At 49.7% G+C, this 16,857-nt stretch overlaps 1 protein-coding gene across 1 annotated transcript in view; it reads right to left on the bottom strand.

The window, feature by feature from the left end:
- GLI3 (GLI family zinc finger 3) overlaps window positions 1–16,857 on the bottom strand; it is a 302,221-nt gene that overhangs the window by 132,070 nt on the left and 153,294 nt on the right. Inside the window, 1 exon segment of the mRNA XM_047763791.1 lies at window positions 3,581–3,686. Within this exon segment, the coding sequence (XP_047619747.1) occupies window positions 3,581–3,686 (106 nt within the window).

Here is a 16,857-nt window from a genome sequence, read left to right as displayed (position 1 = left end):
AACTCCACCCGCTCCTCAAGACCATGCTTAGAGCACCGCGTTTTCCAGGGCACTCCCGCAGAAGTGACTTCCTTGAACTCTGCCTGCAGTGTTGGCCAGGCAGGTAAGGCAAGTAACCTCGACTCCACGCAATGAAACCAACATGTGCACGTGAGACGTTGCCAGAGCCCAGCACAGGCAAGTGTCCGGCCAGAACGGGATTCCAGCTCTCCGCGTGCTGGTCTGCCGCTTCCCGGCTTGGACACCTTGACCGGGTACTCAGTACCTTTCAGAAGTGCCCGGCCGAATGCTGGGCAGGGGCTGCTAAACAGTCACTAACCGGGTAAGACGATTCGGCTGCAATAAAGGCACACACTGGAGTTCCCATGGTGGCTCGGCAGAAACAAACTTGACTAGCATCCTTGAGGACGCAGGTTCGATCCCTGGCCTCACTCAGTGGGTTAAGGATCCGCCATTGCCGTGAGCTGTGGTGTAGGTCGCAGACGAGGCTTGGATCCCACATTGCTGTGGCTGTGGCGTAGGCTGGTGGCTACAGCTCCGATTCGACCCCTAGCCTGGGAACCTCCAGATGCTGCAGTTGCAGGCCCCCCCCCCGCCCCCCCCGCCAAAAAAAAAGCACAAAGTGCCCTGAGGAGCAGCCTCTGGGACAGCCGGCAGAGGTGACATGTGAAGCAGGCTTTGAAGGCGAGGAGTTTAAGATGCAGGGAGGGAAGACCCCTGCACCAACGCAGAGACAATGTCACATTATACAGGCACAGAGGTGCTTCGGACCCCAGCCTCCCGGAGCCTCCTTCCTAAGCTGTGTCTGCCCCGGGCACCGCTATGATGAGCAGTCGCAGGAGACCTGAGACCCACCCACCACCCCTGTGCTCAGCAGCGACTTGCCCTTGGCACCAACCAGAACTTCTCTTTGGAGGCTCAGGGTTACCTCCCAGCCTCACATCATAAATCTGTGATAACTCTACAGCTAGGCAGCCAAGATCAATTTAGTCAATTGCTGCTAAATTATCCTCAAATGTAGCTGAAAAAGCGGAAGTACAGTCACCTCTTGATATCAGAACAGCATTGTTTCTAAGATCTTCAAAGGATATAAAACCCACGGATCCTCAAGTCTTTTATATACAATGGCAAGTATTTGCATATAACCTATGTGCATCCTCCTGAATTTTTTTTTTTTTCTTTTGTTGACCGTCCCCACAGCCTGTGGAAGTTCCCGGGCCAGGGATGGAAGCTGCGCCACAGCAGGGACCAGAGTCACAGCAGTGACAACACCAGCTGCTTAACCCACTGTGCCACAAGAGAACCCCTCCTCCTGGAAACGTTCGATCACCCCCCTAATTAGTTTCAATACCCATTACAATGTAAATGCCATGTAAACAGTTGCCCATGTGCAAAAATTCTAGCTTTGCTTTTGGGGACTTTCGGGAACGTTTTTCTCCAATATTTTCAATCCTTGGTTGGTTGGACCCGCAGATGCAGAACCCGAAGACACAAAGGGTCGACTATAGTAAAATCTGTAAAACCCAGCACAGCAGGCACATCTGAAAGGCAAGCCCCTCCCCTGAGGACTCTCCAAACTTGACCTGCTATGTCTTGGGGGTGTTTTTATCACTAAAGACTTATTTCTTTAGATACAGCAATCAGGGCCGAGAACATATGATGTGAGCTATGCGAGGGCATGGACACCTAGGGTTTTTGTTTTTTGGCTTTTTAGAGCTGCACCCACAGCACATGGAAGTTCCCAAGCTAGGGGTGGATTTGGAGCTGTAGCTGCCGGCCTACACCACAGCTCACAGCAACTCCAGATCCTTAACCTCACCGAGCGCGGCCAGGGATCGAACTCATATCCTCATGGATACTAGTTGGGTTTGTTACCACTGAGCCATAACAGGAACTCCTATAAGATGATTTTTGAAAGAGTGAAGCAAGCACTTAAATTCCATAGAAAATCTGATTTAAATTACTTGATCACTGGGCGTCCCCTGGTGACTCAACGGGTTAAGGACCCAGCATTGTCACCGATGTGGCTCAGATGCCTGCTCTGGCGTGGGGTTCGATCCCTGGCCCAGGAACTTCCTCAGGCAGGTTCGGCCAAAACAAAACTTACTTCCTCACTGCAGAGACCGGAGTCTGGGCGAAATCAGCTGTGTGGGTCTCCCAGGCCCCGTGGGCTCCGGCTGCGCAGCGCCACAGGACAGATCCTCGTTGGAGATCGTGCAGTCACCTCCGAGGCGCAGCATCTCAGTAGAATGGGATGCATCCCTCGGCAAGTTGCAGTCTGAACTTGGAATTTCTCTCCCTTTGCATGGGTGGAGGGGGGCTTTAAACTGGCCTCTTGGCTTTACTGAGGGTATTTTTAGCAGGCTTCGAACCCTGTAAATACTTACTCGTGTTCCAGTAAAAAGTCGAAGCGTAAGTCACAAGTTTCTGCATTCTCTCTCTCTAAATACCCACTTCTCCTTTAATGCTTATGGAAGTCTGAACACAGATTTATTACTTACCTCCAGGCAAATGTGCTCTGAAATTACAAGTCAGTAATGGGAGATGGATCCAAAAAACCGTTGGTAAAATATTATATGTGTACTTGGGCATAGAGTTAGGGTTGTTAATATCAATTAATTCTGTTCACAGAGGAGGACTTGTTCTAAAACAACTTCATTTTTCTTTGGCGTATGTGTAATTACACAGCTGTAACTAATAGCCATGGAGATGCAATCTACCATCCAAATAACCAGCATTATTCTTCAAAGTATCATGTGGGCTTTTCTAAGTTTACTGTCTCAGAAGGAAGGGTGATTACCAGATATGACTAAATGTAACGGCAAGGCCATTCATAAAGGCCCCCCTGCCCCCCCACCCCGAGAGTGACCCCAGTGATTAGAGGAGATGTCAGTTTTCTGGACGGTACTGCAAAAGAGCAGGATGGCATTTCAGTTTAGGGAAGGGGCGTGCTACCCCCTGATCTCCCTTCCCGCCCCCTCCCCCCGCAAATGAGTAAGATAACATTTCTTTCCGGCAGATTTTCTTCTTCCTTTTCCAATGTATGTTATCACTCCCATTCCTTCCCTTTATCTTTGTGTAAACCACGTGCTCGATCCCATGTGCCATTTTGTTGGGGTGACACTCCCATCCATCAAGTGACGGCTGGTGGACGCACCACAGGGGCTATGAAAATGTACCATGAAAATTTCATTACGATTCATTGTGATCCCTGGAACCGGGCTTTCCCGTAACAGATCTGAGCACGCAAAGCTTCAAACCTGCTTTTGACACATCCAGAGTGGTAACCTTCCATGAGGCCTCTATTTTTAATGCAGTATTTACAGCCCATGGAGCACGCGTCAGCAAAAATATATAGGAAATACTTGCCAGCCCCCTAGTGTGACAGGCATTCTTCAGCAAGCAGTGGGGATCTGCTCCAGTGAGTTCGGGAACAGACAGGCGTGCTGTATTTCAAAAGTAAATCTTCTACTGCTAACACATCTTCAAAGCCCGGTAGCGGTGCTGGTAACAAAAATCCCCAGACGCGAAAGCCGGTGTTTTGTTCTTTTTCCTCAATGGGCGAAGCAGTGATACTTACACGTGCAACGGAGGAATCGGAGACGGATCGTAATGGTAACGGCCCTCGTGGTGTCTCGCGTCGATGGGGACCGGAGGATGGAAAGCAGGGAAGAGATGGGGAGGGTCTGAAAAAGACAGAAAGAGAAAGTCCAGCCTGTATAACCGGAAGGCTTTGAAGCAGAATTCCAATCCGCGAAGCGGCATGGCTGCGCGGTCTTCCCAGCGGACGCTGAATCCACCAGAATTTGTGGAAGAACCTCTTGAAAGTTCAGGTCCAGGCAGGTCAGGCTACCAGCACCTGAGACAGTCAAGCCTCCAAATGCAACCCAAAGCCGGACAGGAAATCCGGACCGAGGAACGAGCGTGCCCCCGCGCAGGCAGGAGGGCTGGCCAGGGTGCAGGGGCGGAAGGGAGCCACAGAGCCCAGACCAGCAGACCCCGAGACACTTTCTCTCTTATAAATTACACTCTGTCAAGTGGAGTTTAGACAGAGACATAATATCGCTCCCAGTTTGCTCCCATACCCGTGATGCTTTGTAAGGAAAGGAGTCCTTTTGAAGGTCTCTGCTCATTTGTGAAATGAATGTACTCACATACATGCACAAACATACACACACGCACACACAGACACACACTTTTGAATTTTTTTTTACAGCTGCACCTGCGACACACAGAAATTCCTAGGACAGGGGTCGAATTGGAGCTGCAGCTGCAGGCTGACGCCACAGCCACATCAACACTAGATCCTTGCCCCACTGAGAGAGGCCACGGATCGAACCCCTATCTTCATGGAGACCTGTCAGGTTCTTAACCCCCTGAGCCACAACGGGAACTCCAAACTTTTGAAAAATGTTAATGCATGCTCCCCTCCCTCCGTCTAGTCCAAGGTCAGGCCTCCAGAATCTCAATACGAGGGCAACAAACCTATAAGTCAGCCAGAGGAGTGCTATGTGGTCGACAGAGGGAGGTTTGGAGCAAACTGAAGGTTTGTGTTCTGCTGCCTCAACTTTGACCTTGGACCCACAGCAGCCTCTCGTCCTGCTCTGGCTCAGGCCGGTGATCAGTGCTTTGGGGTCTCCTATATGCACGACTTCAAAGAGTTCTTCTACCCCAATGACTTGTAAGTTGCCCTGATTATCTCTGACAAATCTGAAAATAAATTTTTTTCTTCTATGTAGTGATCCACTGCAAGAACTCAAGATAGTTTTACCCTGAGAAGCCTCACTGATGCTTCTCAGCTGTTCCCAAGTTTCAAGAAGCAATAAAGAAGTCCAAACTCAGGAGGTGAACCTCCAGGGCTGCGAGCCTGCTAGGACAGCAAATATAGCACAATTAGAGCTGCAAACGTGACCTTCTGCATCGGGGCGTCCTGGCAGCCGTCATGCTTCTAGTGCCCAAAACACCCCCAGGAGTTGAGGTGTACAGTGAACATGGCTCAGAAGGGCTTCAAGATATTTCTCAAAGTCTCAAGATTTGGTCTCGTGTAGCAGCCAGTACAGGCTATACCACAAGAGGCACTGCAAACAGGCTCTGAGTGATGGCTGGAAAAATGGCACGGAACATGCCCACGGGGCAGGGGAGGGGCTGCGTCAAACTTAGAGTCCATGAGACACACCCCCCACCGTGAAGTTCCTTAAGTCCTGGAAGTGGTTATTATATGTGTGTTTCATTTTCATCCCTGTATCTTTCTCTTTGCCAAATTATCTTCAAAGAGCATCTCTGGGAATGTAACCGTGACAGCGTTTCTTGATACCTTCTTTTCCTTGTTTGCAAACCTTGCCTCTCCTGCCTTACTTTGAGAGTCTAAGAATACGGTTATGAGAAAAAAAACAGGAGAGAAAAACTATCAACATATAGCATTACAGCACTCATACAACTGTGGAGGTACCCAAAGCTGAATTCCACCCAGATTTAGAACCTAGAAGAAGAGGTTCTACGGTTCTGGAAACGTCTGGATGATTCATTGTATTTTGTGCTTGATATAAGATAAAGGGGTGGAGGAGGTACCGAGGGAGAAAAGGGATCCTCGTAGTATTGTCTTATCTGTGATAATTAGATGTACAAAATGCTGCAAATTCGACAGGTGAGGAAGATGCTGACTACCAGATCTCACTTCATACTTTTTATAAAACCTACATGAAAAAAGCAATTACATATATAATATACATATGTATGTATATTTATGTGTGTGTGTGTGTGTGTGTATTATGGCCACACTGGAGGCATATGGAAGTTCCCAGGCCAAGGACTGAAAAGGAGCCACAGCTGTGACAATGCAAGATTCTTTAACCTGCTGCCCGGAGCCAGGGCTTGAACCTGCCCCTCCGCAGCATCCCGAGTCCTTGCAGTGGGATCCTTAACCCGCGGTCCAGCAGCAGGTACTCCCCCCAAAGCAATCACATTTTAATGCGTCACTATGACTTAAGATAAAAGGATGTTGGAATTGGAATATTTTGGTAATACAAATCTTGACAGCTGGTGTGCTGGTTTCTGAAAGTTTACCCAGCCACGTCCCACATAACCCAGGAACCCTCCAGAGCCAAAATGTCCTATTTTATGTAACTGGTGTGGAAGAAAATGATGTCTCCTTCCCCTTCTCGTCACAACATAAAATTGAGGGGAGTCATCTTTTTCATGAGTTTGAAAGTCTGACACCTCCTCAGGGAATGTTTCCTGATTTTAAATTTTGAACAGGCACGAATGAATCTTTGCCGTTTAGGGACAGGTGGGTTGGGGCTCATGTGGGTCGGGGCTCAGGTGGATGGGCAGCAGACTGGGGTGTGGCTATTTCTCTTCCTCTCCTGTTAGTGGTCACTGCTGATGTGATTAAGCTTGCCTCCAGCAGACTTCAAACTTCGCAGGTCATGGGCTCTGGGAAACTTGAGAAATGAACCTACTAGAACTGGATGTAAATTAAGCATCCATACCTGCTGACCCACCTCCTGAGGCTCCTCCCACGCATCACTTTAGATGGCGTTTTGAGAAACATTGTGACAAGCGCGTGAGGCTTGGGAGATAGTTTCACTTATTTCCTTCCTGGCTCTTGGCTGTGTTCTGAGTGATTAAATTCTCTCCACTAGACAAGTGGATGTTAACGGTGTCTGCTTTTCTCTTGGTGGGTGCAGCTATGAATCGCGAAGAAACACAAATCCAGGGAGTTCCTGTCGTGGTACAGAGGACCGATTAGGATCCATGAGGTTGCAGGTTCGATACCTGGCCTCACTCAGTGGGTTAAGGATCCAGCGTTGCCATGAGCTGTGGTGTAGGTCGCAGACGCGGCTCAGATCTGGTGTTGCTGTGGCTGTGGCGTAGGCTGGTGGCTACAGCTCCAATTTGACCCCTAGCCTGGGAACCTCCATATGCCATGGGAGTGGCCCACGAAATGGCAAAAAGGCAAAAAAAAAAGAAGAAAGAAACACAAATACAGATTTTTCATATACACAAGCGCTCAAAATGTGTGGTTTTATTCAACATTCAATATATGCCTCAAATACCTAAGATGTAACAGTCATTAGCTTTTTCTTTCTTTCTTTCTTCTTTTTTTTTTTGTCTTTTTGCCATTTCTTGGGCTGCTCCCATGGCATATGGAGGTTCCCAGGCTAGGGGTCGAATTGGAGCTGTAGCTGCCAAGCCTAAGCCAGAGCCACAGCAACGCCAGATCCGAGCCTTATCTGCAACCTACACCGCAGCTCCTGGCAACACCGGATCCTTAATCCACTGAGCGAGGCCAGGGATCGAACCCGCAACCTCATGGTTCTAGTCGGATTCGTTAACCACTGCGCCACGACAGGAACTCCACTCATTATCTTTTCTATGAGTATTTATAATAAAGTTGTAGTGATTATATGCATAGGAGGTGAAAACCAGGCACATAAGTCTATAAAATCAAAAGTATGTACCCAAAAGCAGTGTAAATCTTTACCCCAAGGAAAAAGAACTATAAGAAAAAGGTATTGCCATCTTCTTGTTTTTCAGAAATTATTCTAACAGGATTTCAATTCTCTCTCTCTCTCTCTCTCTCTCTCTCTCTCTCACACACACACACACACACACACACACACACACACACACACACCCTCTCTCTCTCCTTCTTTCCGAATGAGAGACAAAATGGCCAAGCACTGGAAATATACTGAAGAGGAAAATATAAGATACAATTCCTGGGGCATTTTGGAGTCATTTCTCCCTGTTGAGTGTGTTTTGCGGGTGTAAAAAGTTAATTCCGACTGAAAGTCTATGACATGTCTTGCAGCACTGTTTGTTCAGTGTTTATTTACGTCCCAAGGAAATTTATGAATATCGCATTCTGGAATTAGGTTACATAAAGAACCAAAAAATATGGACAGGATCTGATCAGACCAAAGACAGCTGATTTTAGTCTCAGCATTTTACTATGTCTGTTTGTTCCCTTCTTGATTTACTTGAAACTAACTTCTCCTGGACCGATCACGTCTGAGCCAACAATTACACCCGGTGTCGGTTATCAGTGGAGATCACACCTCTGACGCCGCTTTCTGGGGAAACGCAAGGCACAGCCCTCTTCCAATTCAAGACACGCCTGACCACAGCTTAACAGCGTAAACGAAGACTACAAAGCAGGGCGACCGAGTCCTTTAACATAGGTGGCATCACCTGACGTGAATCCTAACACGTCTTAAACAAAAAAAGCTCCCGAATCCAACCCTCGAATGCTGAGTGCTTCCCCCGCATCTCGGCTTGTCGTTTCTAGGGCATTAGATGGGCCGTATATTCCATCACGGGCCCAAGAAGCTGTCCAAGAAAACCCACACGACAAGCACAGGCCCGTGTCGCCAGCAGCCACCATCTTGATCCACCTCCTGGTGTATTATTTACACATGAGCAGCACAGCTGCAGAGCATCATAACTCACGAATATGTGTCACCGGTTACCGCGGCACAGCCCCTCTCCGGCTCTGGCCCTTGACAAAACACCCCTGGATGACTTTTCCAAAGTCAGGCGAAAACTGCTGAAGCAGAAGGAAGTGCCACTAAACCTGGCTCCCTCCTATTTATCATACAATTTCCTGACTGATGGCTCCACAAACCAGCTGCTAAGTGCTGTGTACTCTACTGTCAGCAAACTAACGGGCTAAATGGAAGACAGGGAGAATAATGTGCAGAACTGGGGGAATCAATTTTACTGAAGGAATTAAAATTCTACCAGGTGGGGGTGAGTCTGCGGAGCAGCGGTAAGCAGTCAGCGGTACATGCGTTTGGCTGCAAAGATGATTTATTACAGACTTGCAAGAGGTCTGACGATTGGACCAAATTCCTCGTAGACTCAATGGAGATTTGAGGAGGGCGTATTATCCGAGGCGCCAGCGGAGGAGTCTTTAAACCCCATAAATGTGTAATTGGCTCGACACGTGTTAAAATGGAAATGCACAGTAACAATATTTGCGCCGGGTGTAGTTGTTAGCATGCGATTTCACGCTGGCTGTCGTCAGGTGCGTTCCGCGGTCTCATTAGAAGTGAGAGGCATTGATTTTTCGGTCTCTTCACACAAGCCTGGGTTGATCATAAAACCTGTAGCCAGAGAAAGACACTCATCCAGGAGGCTGTTGCATCTTTCTCCCCGGAAATAGTGTTAATATCCTCGGGCTATGAGATCTCGCTGACACGGTTCTGCGAAACTGTCTTTTAAGGTTTGAAATTTACATACCAATATTGTAGATTAAAAAAAAGAGATCAAAGGCGGCTGAGTTAGTACCCTGAAGGAGTCATTCACCAAATGAGTGGCCAGGCAGTGCCCAGGAACCAGGACAGGGGGACCCAGAAGAGTAAACTGCCAAGGGCATAAATTCTCCTGGCTTATGTAAATCCCGAAGCCATCTGTACACCGACTTTGGAATTTATTCTAGGCCAGAACTCGAGATGATTTTCTTCCGTCACGGGGGTCAGCCCTGCCTGCAGGAATGTCCAGTTCCCTCAGATTCCCGCAACCACCTGCCCTCAGTAGAAACGATAAAACCCAGCACGGGCAACATCTGCCCTGCCAAAGCCAAGGTCATCAGCCAGCATCGATCAGATACAGTCTCAGGCTGGGGAGGGAGCCTCGCTGTCCAATGAGATGGAGAGCTGCCCGGGCTCATCCCTGCCTCTTCCCCCTTGGGCATCTCCAGTCAGCATTCTGGGCACCTACAAGAGCTTTTCCGGGGCTCAGTGGCCTAAGGGAGACGTCACCATGGTCATCAACTCCCCATTCAGACACCCTGGTCTTCCTGCCCGTGGACAGGGTTATACTGTGACAGGAAGACACCCGTGGCCAACATGGCACCAGAAAGAGCTGATCCGGCCCCTCCAAGGACAGTCCCTAGTGACCGACCAGGAAGGCCTAGAGCAAGGGTCTGCGGTCCTCCTGGTCTGCTGTGAGCGGAATCGAAGGCGTGAAACCCCCAAGGGACCAGCTGTGGACTTGCTGGGCACCCAGGAGCGCTTCCTGAGGCATCTGGAATCTCCTTTCCAGGCTCACATGCATGTTGTGTGGTGCTGGAAACATCTCCAGAGTCATGCATGTCGATTATCATGTTACCTCTGTAACTCGGTACATGCTTTAAGAAACTCTACTTCTAGTACACTCTAGAATCTGATAGATGCCTTCTATGTATACATTTAAAAAAAAAAAAAAAAGATCTGGCGTTCCGGGCTGATGCAACAGATTAAGGATCTGGCATTGTCCCTGCAGCAGCTCTCATCGCTGTTGTGGCACAGGTTCGATCCCTGGCTTGGGAACTTCCACCTGCTGTGGTTGTGGCAAAAAAAAAAAAAAAAGGGAAAAGATCTATTATGTTGTCACTTTATATCATGGCAGGAAGCGTAACGTGTAAGCATATGTCAGAGGAGGCAAACTGTGGTGCCTGGCAGGCTTTGTAAATAAAGTTTTATTGGAATACAGGTGCTGTTTGACTTGCATGCTGCCTATGGCTGCCTTCCCACTTCAGTGACAGGGCCGGCCAGCTGTGACAGAGAACACAGGCCCAGAAAACCTGATGTATTTCCCATCTGGCCCTTACAGCAAATGGGTGACAAGCCCCGTCTTAGCACACCCCAAGACAGTAATTCTCAGGAAGGGATACAATCAGAAAAACCACACATCAGTTGTTTTCCTTAGGGATATGTAGTTTTTGAGTGACAACTCTGTATGTATAAAATATATTGATTTGTATGACTCAAGATCTCTTTATAGGAGTTCTCATCATGGCTTAGGGATAATGAACCCAATTAGTAGCCATGAGGACGTGGGTTCCATCCCTGGTCTCACTCAGTGGGTTAAGGATTCAGTGTTGCCATGAGCTGTGGGGTAGGCTGGCAGCTGCAGCTCCGACTCGACCCCTAGCCTGGGAACTTCCATATGCCGCAGGTGCAGCCCTAAAAAGATAATAACAATAAAAAAATTAAAAAATAAAAAAGTCTTTATAGTAGAAGTGTCCACAGTGATAATTATTCAGAAAGAGGACACTTATCCTGTGATTTTTGGCAAAGTCCATCATAACTAATTCTAAGACGAAAATGGCAATGGATGAAGTTGACTATAAAACTAGTAAATAACGGCAATAATCCCTTAGCATCTGCAGCTTAAGATTCCTTAACAAGTTAAGTAAAATACGTACAGTTACACAGAAAAGCTAAGTAACAAAACTATGTTATTTACAAAACCGACCCAATTTTCACTTCTGGCCATTATTCAACATTCCTGACTCCTTGTGTATAAATATCTATGGACTTTTCCCCACTGCTCCAAGAGCACTCTTTCTGCCAATTCTTCTGTATCCGTGTGCACGGATATGAAATGACTGTTTTAAATAGATCTAAACGCTACCTAGCACTACAGTCTGGTCACACCACACTGCATCCAGGCCACGCTCCTTTACAAACATAATTATGTGTTTCTACCAGAAAATCACAAACAGCCCTCTGCAAGTCAATTAGCAAACCTCTGCCTTTACCACCTCGAATGTGTCCTGGAGAAGGAACAGTTTGATCCCTCTCCTTTCTGGTCCCTTTGAACTTCTTTTACCTGCCCGTCTTTGCAAGTTTCTCATCTAAAAATCACATCCCTTGAACAGCCAATGGCAGACCCAGACCGCATCTGCCTACTGGCCACCAGTGGCATCCTGCCACCCAGTGCTTCTGGAATGTGCCTTGCCTATGATCCCATATATATTCATCCATCACACTTCTGTTGTTTCTATCTTTCCTGCCAGGATAAGAGAAAAAAAATAAACAGAGGGAAAGGCAGAAAAAAGAAGTAAGAGAAGGTTTACAGCCATTATACCTGAACCGTTGAACTCTCGGAGAAAAATCACACGAAAACATGAGGAATCACTATTTTTAAAAGTGACAAATCCATTTACTTTGAATTATGCTAATGGCGTATTTTCAGTGGCAATAAGGACGCACGGAAAATTAAAAGATGGAAATTACTGGCTAGTGACAAATTCTTACATCAATGATCATTTTTTTTTTTTGTACAGCACAATTTAAAAGCTGAGTTCATAGTTCCAAAACTAAGCACTGGGGTTCTTAATGCTCATGAAACAAAGGCAGAGCAAGAAATGTCTCTGGGAACACATTTGGTGTCTCAGATCTAACTACAGAAGCCTTAGAGGCCCTGTGAATGCAGCACTCGCCTGGTTCAGTTCGTAAACCAGTGATCAACAAAGATGAGGTTAGAAATTATATCCTATCCAAAACAAATCAACCCCAAAAAGAGCTTCTGGAGGTCCCGTTGTGGCAAAGGGGTTAAGAATCTGACTGCAGTGGCTCTGGTCGCTGGGGAGGCCAGGTTTCACCCCCAGCCAGATGCAGTGGGTCAAAGGAGCTGGCATTGCCGCAATGGCAGATTCACTCCCTGGCCCGGGGAACCTCCATATGTAGCAGGTGGGGCCATAAAATTGAAAAAAATAAAAAATAAAAAAAAGAACTTCCAAAGATTTTTTTCCAATGCTGCAAAATGAGCAGGAGCAGACAGCAAAACACGAAAGCAAGGAATACAACATGCTCTCCACGCCATTACAACTCGGGCACATTTCAAGGGATGCTCTTGACATCGCTGATGCCATCATTCCTCAAGCTTTGTTATTATTCCCCCAAGTCTTATTTCTCTTTATTTCCTATTCTCCCACAATCCTGAGAACTAAGAAGGGAAATCCCATTACCTGCTCAGAAAAGCTAAAGGAGCCACCAGAAGTCATGGGAACCAAGGCCTTGTGATGTAGCTTGGTGCTCTTTCTGCTCCTCCACCAGAGCACAGCGGAGGTGGCCCTCCCAACAGGACCCTAGACACCCACACACGGGGCCCCACCTGGACTCTCAAACCTGCTTCAGAAGCAGGAACCAGGCAGGGGCCTCAGGCACAGAGACCTGGGGGGACGAGATGGAGAGAGTGACTGCGCCGAGGCCCAGAGCGTCAGTGGATCCCCCTTTGCCTTGCTCGCTGTCGTCGCACAGCTGGGAACGATGCCACGCGTCAAAGAGAGACACTCATCCATGTCCATCCTGAGACACACTTTGAAGGCACCAGAAAGAAAACCACCCGCGACCTCCAGAGCGCGCTGGCTGGAATCTCCGTCGCCATTAAATAAGGAACAAGGTCCACATTCGTTTGGATCAAAATCGGGCAAAAGTTGTTGACGACAAGATTATAGACCCTTCCCCATGTAATCTCCACCACCCACCCATTTTCGTTGCTGTCGATCAACAAAAGGTCTCCCAAGGTTGGCTCCACTCAGAGTAATTGATAATAATAAAACAATCGCGAGAATAAGGACGATTCCCTGAGCCCTTTAGTGTGTGTCAGGGGCTATGTAATAAGCCACTGACACGCATGGCCTCATGTCTTCCTTTTTTTTTTTTTGGTTTTTGGCCACACCTGTGGCACACAGAAGTTGCTGGGCCAGGGACTTCCTGGGCCACAGCAGTGACAATGCTGACTTCTGTAACCGCTAGGCCACCAGGGAATTCCAAGCCTTCCTTTCTGTCTTCCTCTGACCCCAGACAGGAGTGAGGACACGGGTTCTTCCAGACGAGGGGGCCGGTCAAGGAAGGGCTAGACCCTAAAAAGGTCGGGGACAGACTGGGTCCTTTGTCACGCCAAAGCCAGTGCTCTCTGACACTCTGCCCCCCACCACGACACTGCCAGAGTCTCTAGACTTGCATCCCCAAACCCTAGCCTGGATGTTGGCCCTCCCTGCTCCCCAAACCTGCAGGGGCCCTGAACAGCCCTCTCAGTCCAGCCCAACCCTTTCCCATGGCATTCAAGGCCCCCAGTACCCTAGCTACACCCAGGATACCCCACGTCTGCCTTCGTTGTTACGGTAGCTGCGCCCTCGGTGGGGAACTTCTGCCTCTTCTCCACGTTCAGCTCTTGTCTTCAAGACTCAGTGCCAGTGTCACCCCCACAGCCACGCTTCCCTGAGTCCCCGTGGGAAGAACTTACTCTTTCCTCCCTCCTGCACCCTTCTGGTTGTCGGGGACCCCCTGGACAACCGTGGACCTCTTCATGTCCACACCTCCTCTCTCACTGAGGCTCAGCTCCCCGAAGGCCGCGTCATCCCACTCTGAGCCTCTCCCCCACAAGAGCAGGCACGGATGGAAGGCTGCGTGGTGAGCCCCGCTGGGTGGATAAACACGCACCAGAGAGGCCTCCCTGTGTTCCTGGACCGTGCCAGGCCACATGGGGACGGGGACAGGGCCTCAGCCTGGCACTGCCATCAGTCCAGGACTGTCCGCCTTCCCTCCCAGGCTGTGTGTGGGGCTCGAGGGTAGAAGAGGCTCTTTGGCCTGTGCGCCCAGTAGAAACTCCATCAATGTTTCTGAGAGGAAAGAAAGGAGGGATGCAGACAAGCAAGGAAACTGAGGCCAAACAATAGCAGCAGAGGACCAGGCCTGCCTGGCCCCACAGGACCCTTCCATCGACCTGATAGGCTTCCACAACAGGCCAAACCAGGGCACCCCAACGGCCCCCCATCCCTTCAGAATGCTCCCCATGCAGCTCCGGGTGCCTAACCCTGTTCAGAGGCCATGCTGCAAACCCTGAGCGAAATCAGAGCTCAAGATCACCTCGCCCGGCAAGGCACAGTCCCTTGACGGGGGCAACGCAGTGTCGCCACCTCATCGCACCCCACCACCCCCCTTACAGGAGGCAGACCGTGGTGGGCGCTCAGCAACAGCCATCCCACGTTGGGTCTCTTCCCACCAAGGAAATGCTGATGCTTCAATGAATTCAGGATACTCGAGCAGGCTGCTGGCGGCCTATGGCAAAGGCTCTTTGACACAAAGGGTTGGAGGTCAAAAGTTTAAAAGCTCCTGACAGCAATGACAGGGGCCCCTGACCCCCACTCCCCCCACCCTTTCTTGTCAATAACATCAAAGGCCCTGGCCTGCTCCTAATGCTATTATTGCTATGCCTTTGGAATGCATTGACATTGCAGCACGTTTATTGCACCCTGGGAGCCCTGCAAGGCTCCACTTCCCCGTGCCTTCAACCCTGCCTCCTCGCTGCCCACGGAGCACCCCCAAGCGGGAGCACAAACGGCTCTTAAGCAGAGTTTATTGACGTGCTCCTTTCCCTGTGACTGTAAAATCACAAAGCCCACAAGGCGAAGCAACCCCCTGGCAAGGATGAGCAAGGAAGCTGGAGAGAAGCCCTCCTTTCTCAAAGAGGGAAAACAGATCTTGGCTCATAAGAACGCACGTACCAAAGTCGTTCCCATTTGTCTTAGGGTTCCCTTTTCCCTGCGACGGTGCATGAGCCACCAGGCACACGTCGTCCGCTCGTCCTCAAAGACATCAGCTACGTGAGCATCTATCAAATGGCAGCATTTGAGGGGAATGACTTTCTGCTTAAGGATGCTCTGCAGCTACGGCATCCCCACCGTTAACAAGGGAGTGGCCAGAATCGGGAAGCTCTTAATGCCTGAGACGTCCTCTGGTCCATGAGCACAGCTGAGTTTACGGAATCAGTACACTGAGAGCACGGACCAAGAAAAGAGGGCATTCACAGGAAAAAAGAAAAAATCGAAACCAGTGGAACGTCCTTCACGGTACCACACCTGAACTCTCTCTCCACCCTTACTGGAACAGGAGGCCCCTTCGGTTCTCCTCGCCCCCTGCCGCCCCCCATCAGCCCTTCGATGATCACGGTCACGTGACTTCCTGAGCCTCCATCCTTCCCCGTCCACGCGCAGTCCCCGAGCGGCACGCGTGACCCCATCTTCCATCCTGCTGCTGCCTCATGCACGTGGCTGGGTGTGTGGATGAAAAGCCCAGAGCTGCGTGCACAGGGGTTCACGATTGCCCCCCAGCACCACTCCCCCAGCTCACACGTGTGGCCTCCTCTCCCGCTGGCCACCCTTCCCTGGCTCTGAGTCTCCTTGAACTTCAATCTGGGTTCTTGAAGCCTCATTCCTTCTGGAAGGCCAAATTCATTTCAGAATCTCTCTGGCCCACTGTCCCTTAGAGCAATGCCCTTGGATGGCGAAACCACACTGTGGACGAGAGAGGCACCTGGCCCTGGTGCACCCCCCCCAGCCCAGCTTCTGGAACAACGCTGTGTCCTGCCCGTAGAGGACAGAGGCCACTCCTGCCCTCTTCCCCCCATGTCTCCTACAGTGCAGACAAGCTAACCTGCTCAGAAATCACCAAGAAGAATCCACCTGCCAGGACTGGGAGGCAGGAGAGACTGGGGAGCTGTCATAAACCTTCTCGCATGTTCAGCTGGGCACTCCTTCCATGAGACGCTTTGTGCTGAGCAGGGGTTTGTCACTTGCTGGCTCCGCTATGATCTTTGACAGTCATGCTCAGAGGGTGACTCAACTGGCCGGTTCTTCCCAGGGCCCCCCATCAGCCTTGACAGCCTCTCACCTTGTCTCAAAAGGCTCAGGCTCTATAGGGCCTCAGCGTGACCTCCACCTGGGTCCCCTTCACCCTCTCCCCACAGTGACCGTGGTTTCCAGGCCAAAGGCACAGGAGCCGGTCTTCACCAACTATTCTTGGTAAGTGTCTAAACTCACTGACGTCCACCTGTGCCTGTGGGCCCCTGAGGACAGAGTCCACATCTACAGCTCGTCCCCTTGTCCCCCTACACGGACCTGCGCCTCCGCTGGTAACAGTGAGTATAACGTCACAAAGCGGACCCCACCCTGTATCTTCTCAATAAGCGGCCCCCTGTCAGAGAGTGGAGTCCAGGCCCATTTCTAAAAAGCAAGGCTGCTTCTCACCCTTCACTGTTTGCAAGTAAAAGACTCAAAGGGTGATAAGGACCCCGATGTACATG

This window comes from Phacochoerus africanus, chromosome 16 (genome assembly GCF_016906955.1).
Source record: "Phacochoerus africanus isolate WHEZ1 chromosome 16, ROS_Pafr_v1, whole genome shotgun sequence".
NCBI classification, from domain to species: Eukaryota; Metazoa; Chordata; class Mammalia; order Artiodactyla; family Suidae; genus Phacochoerus; species Phacochoerus africanus.
The sequence above is the reverse complement of the archived record's forward strand: the minus strand, read 5'-3'. Positions and strand labels throughout refer to the sequence as shown.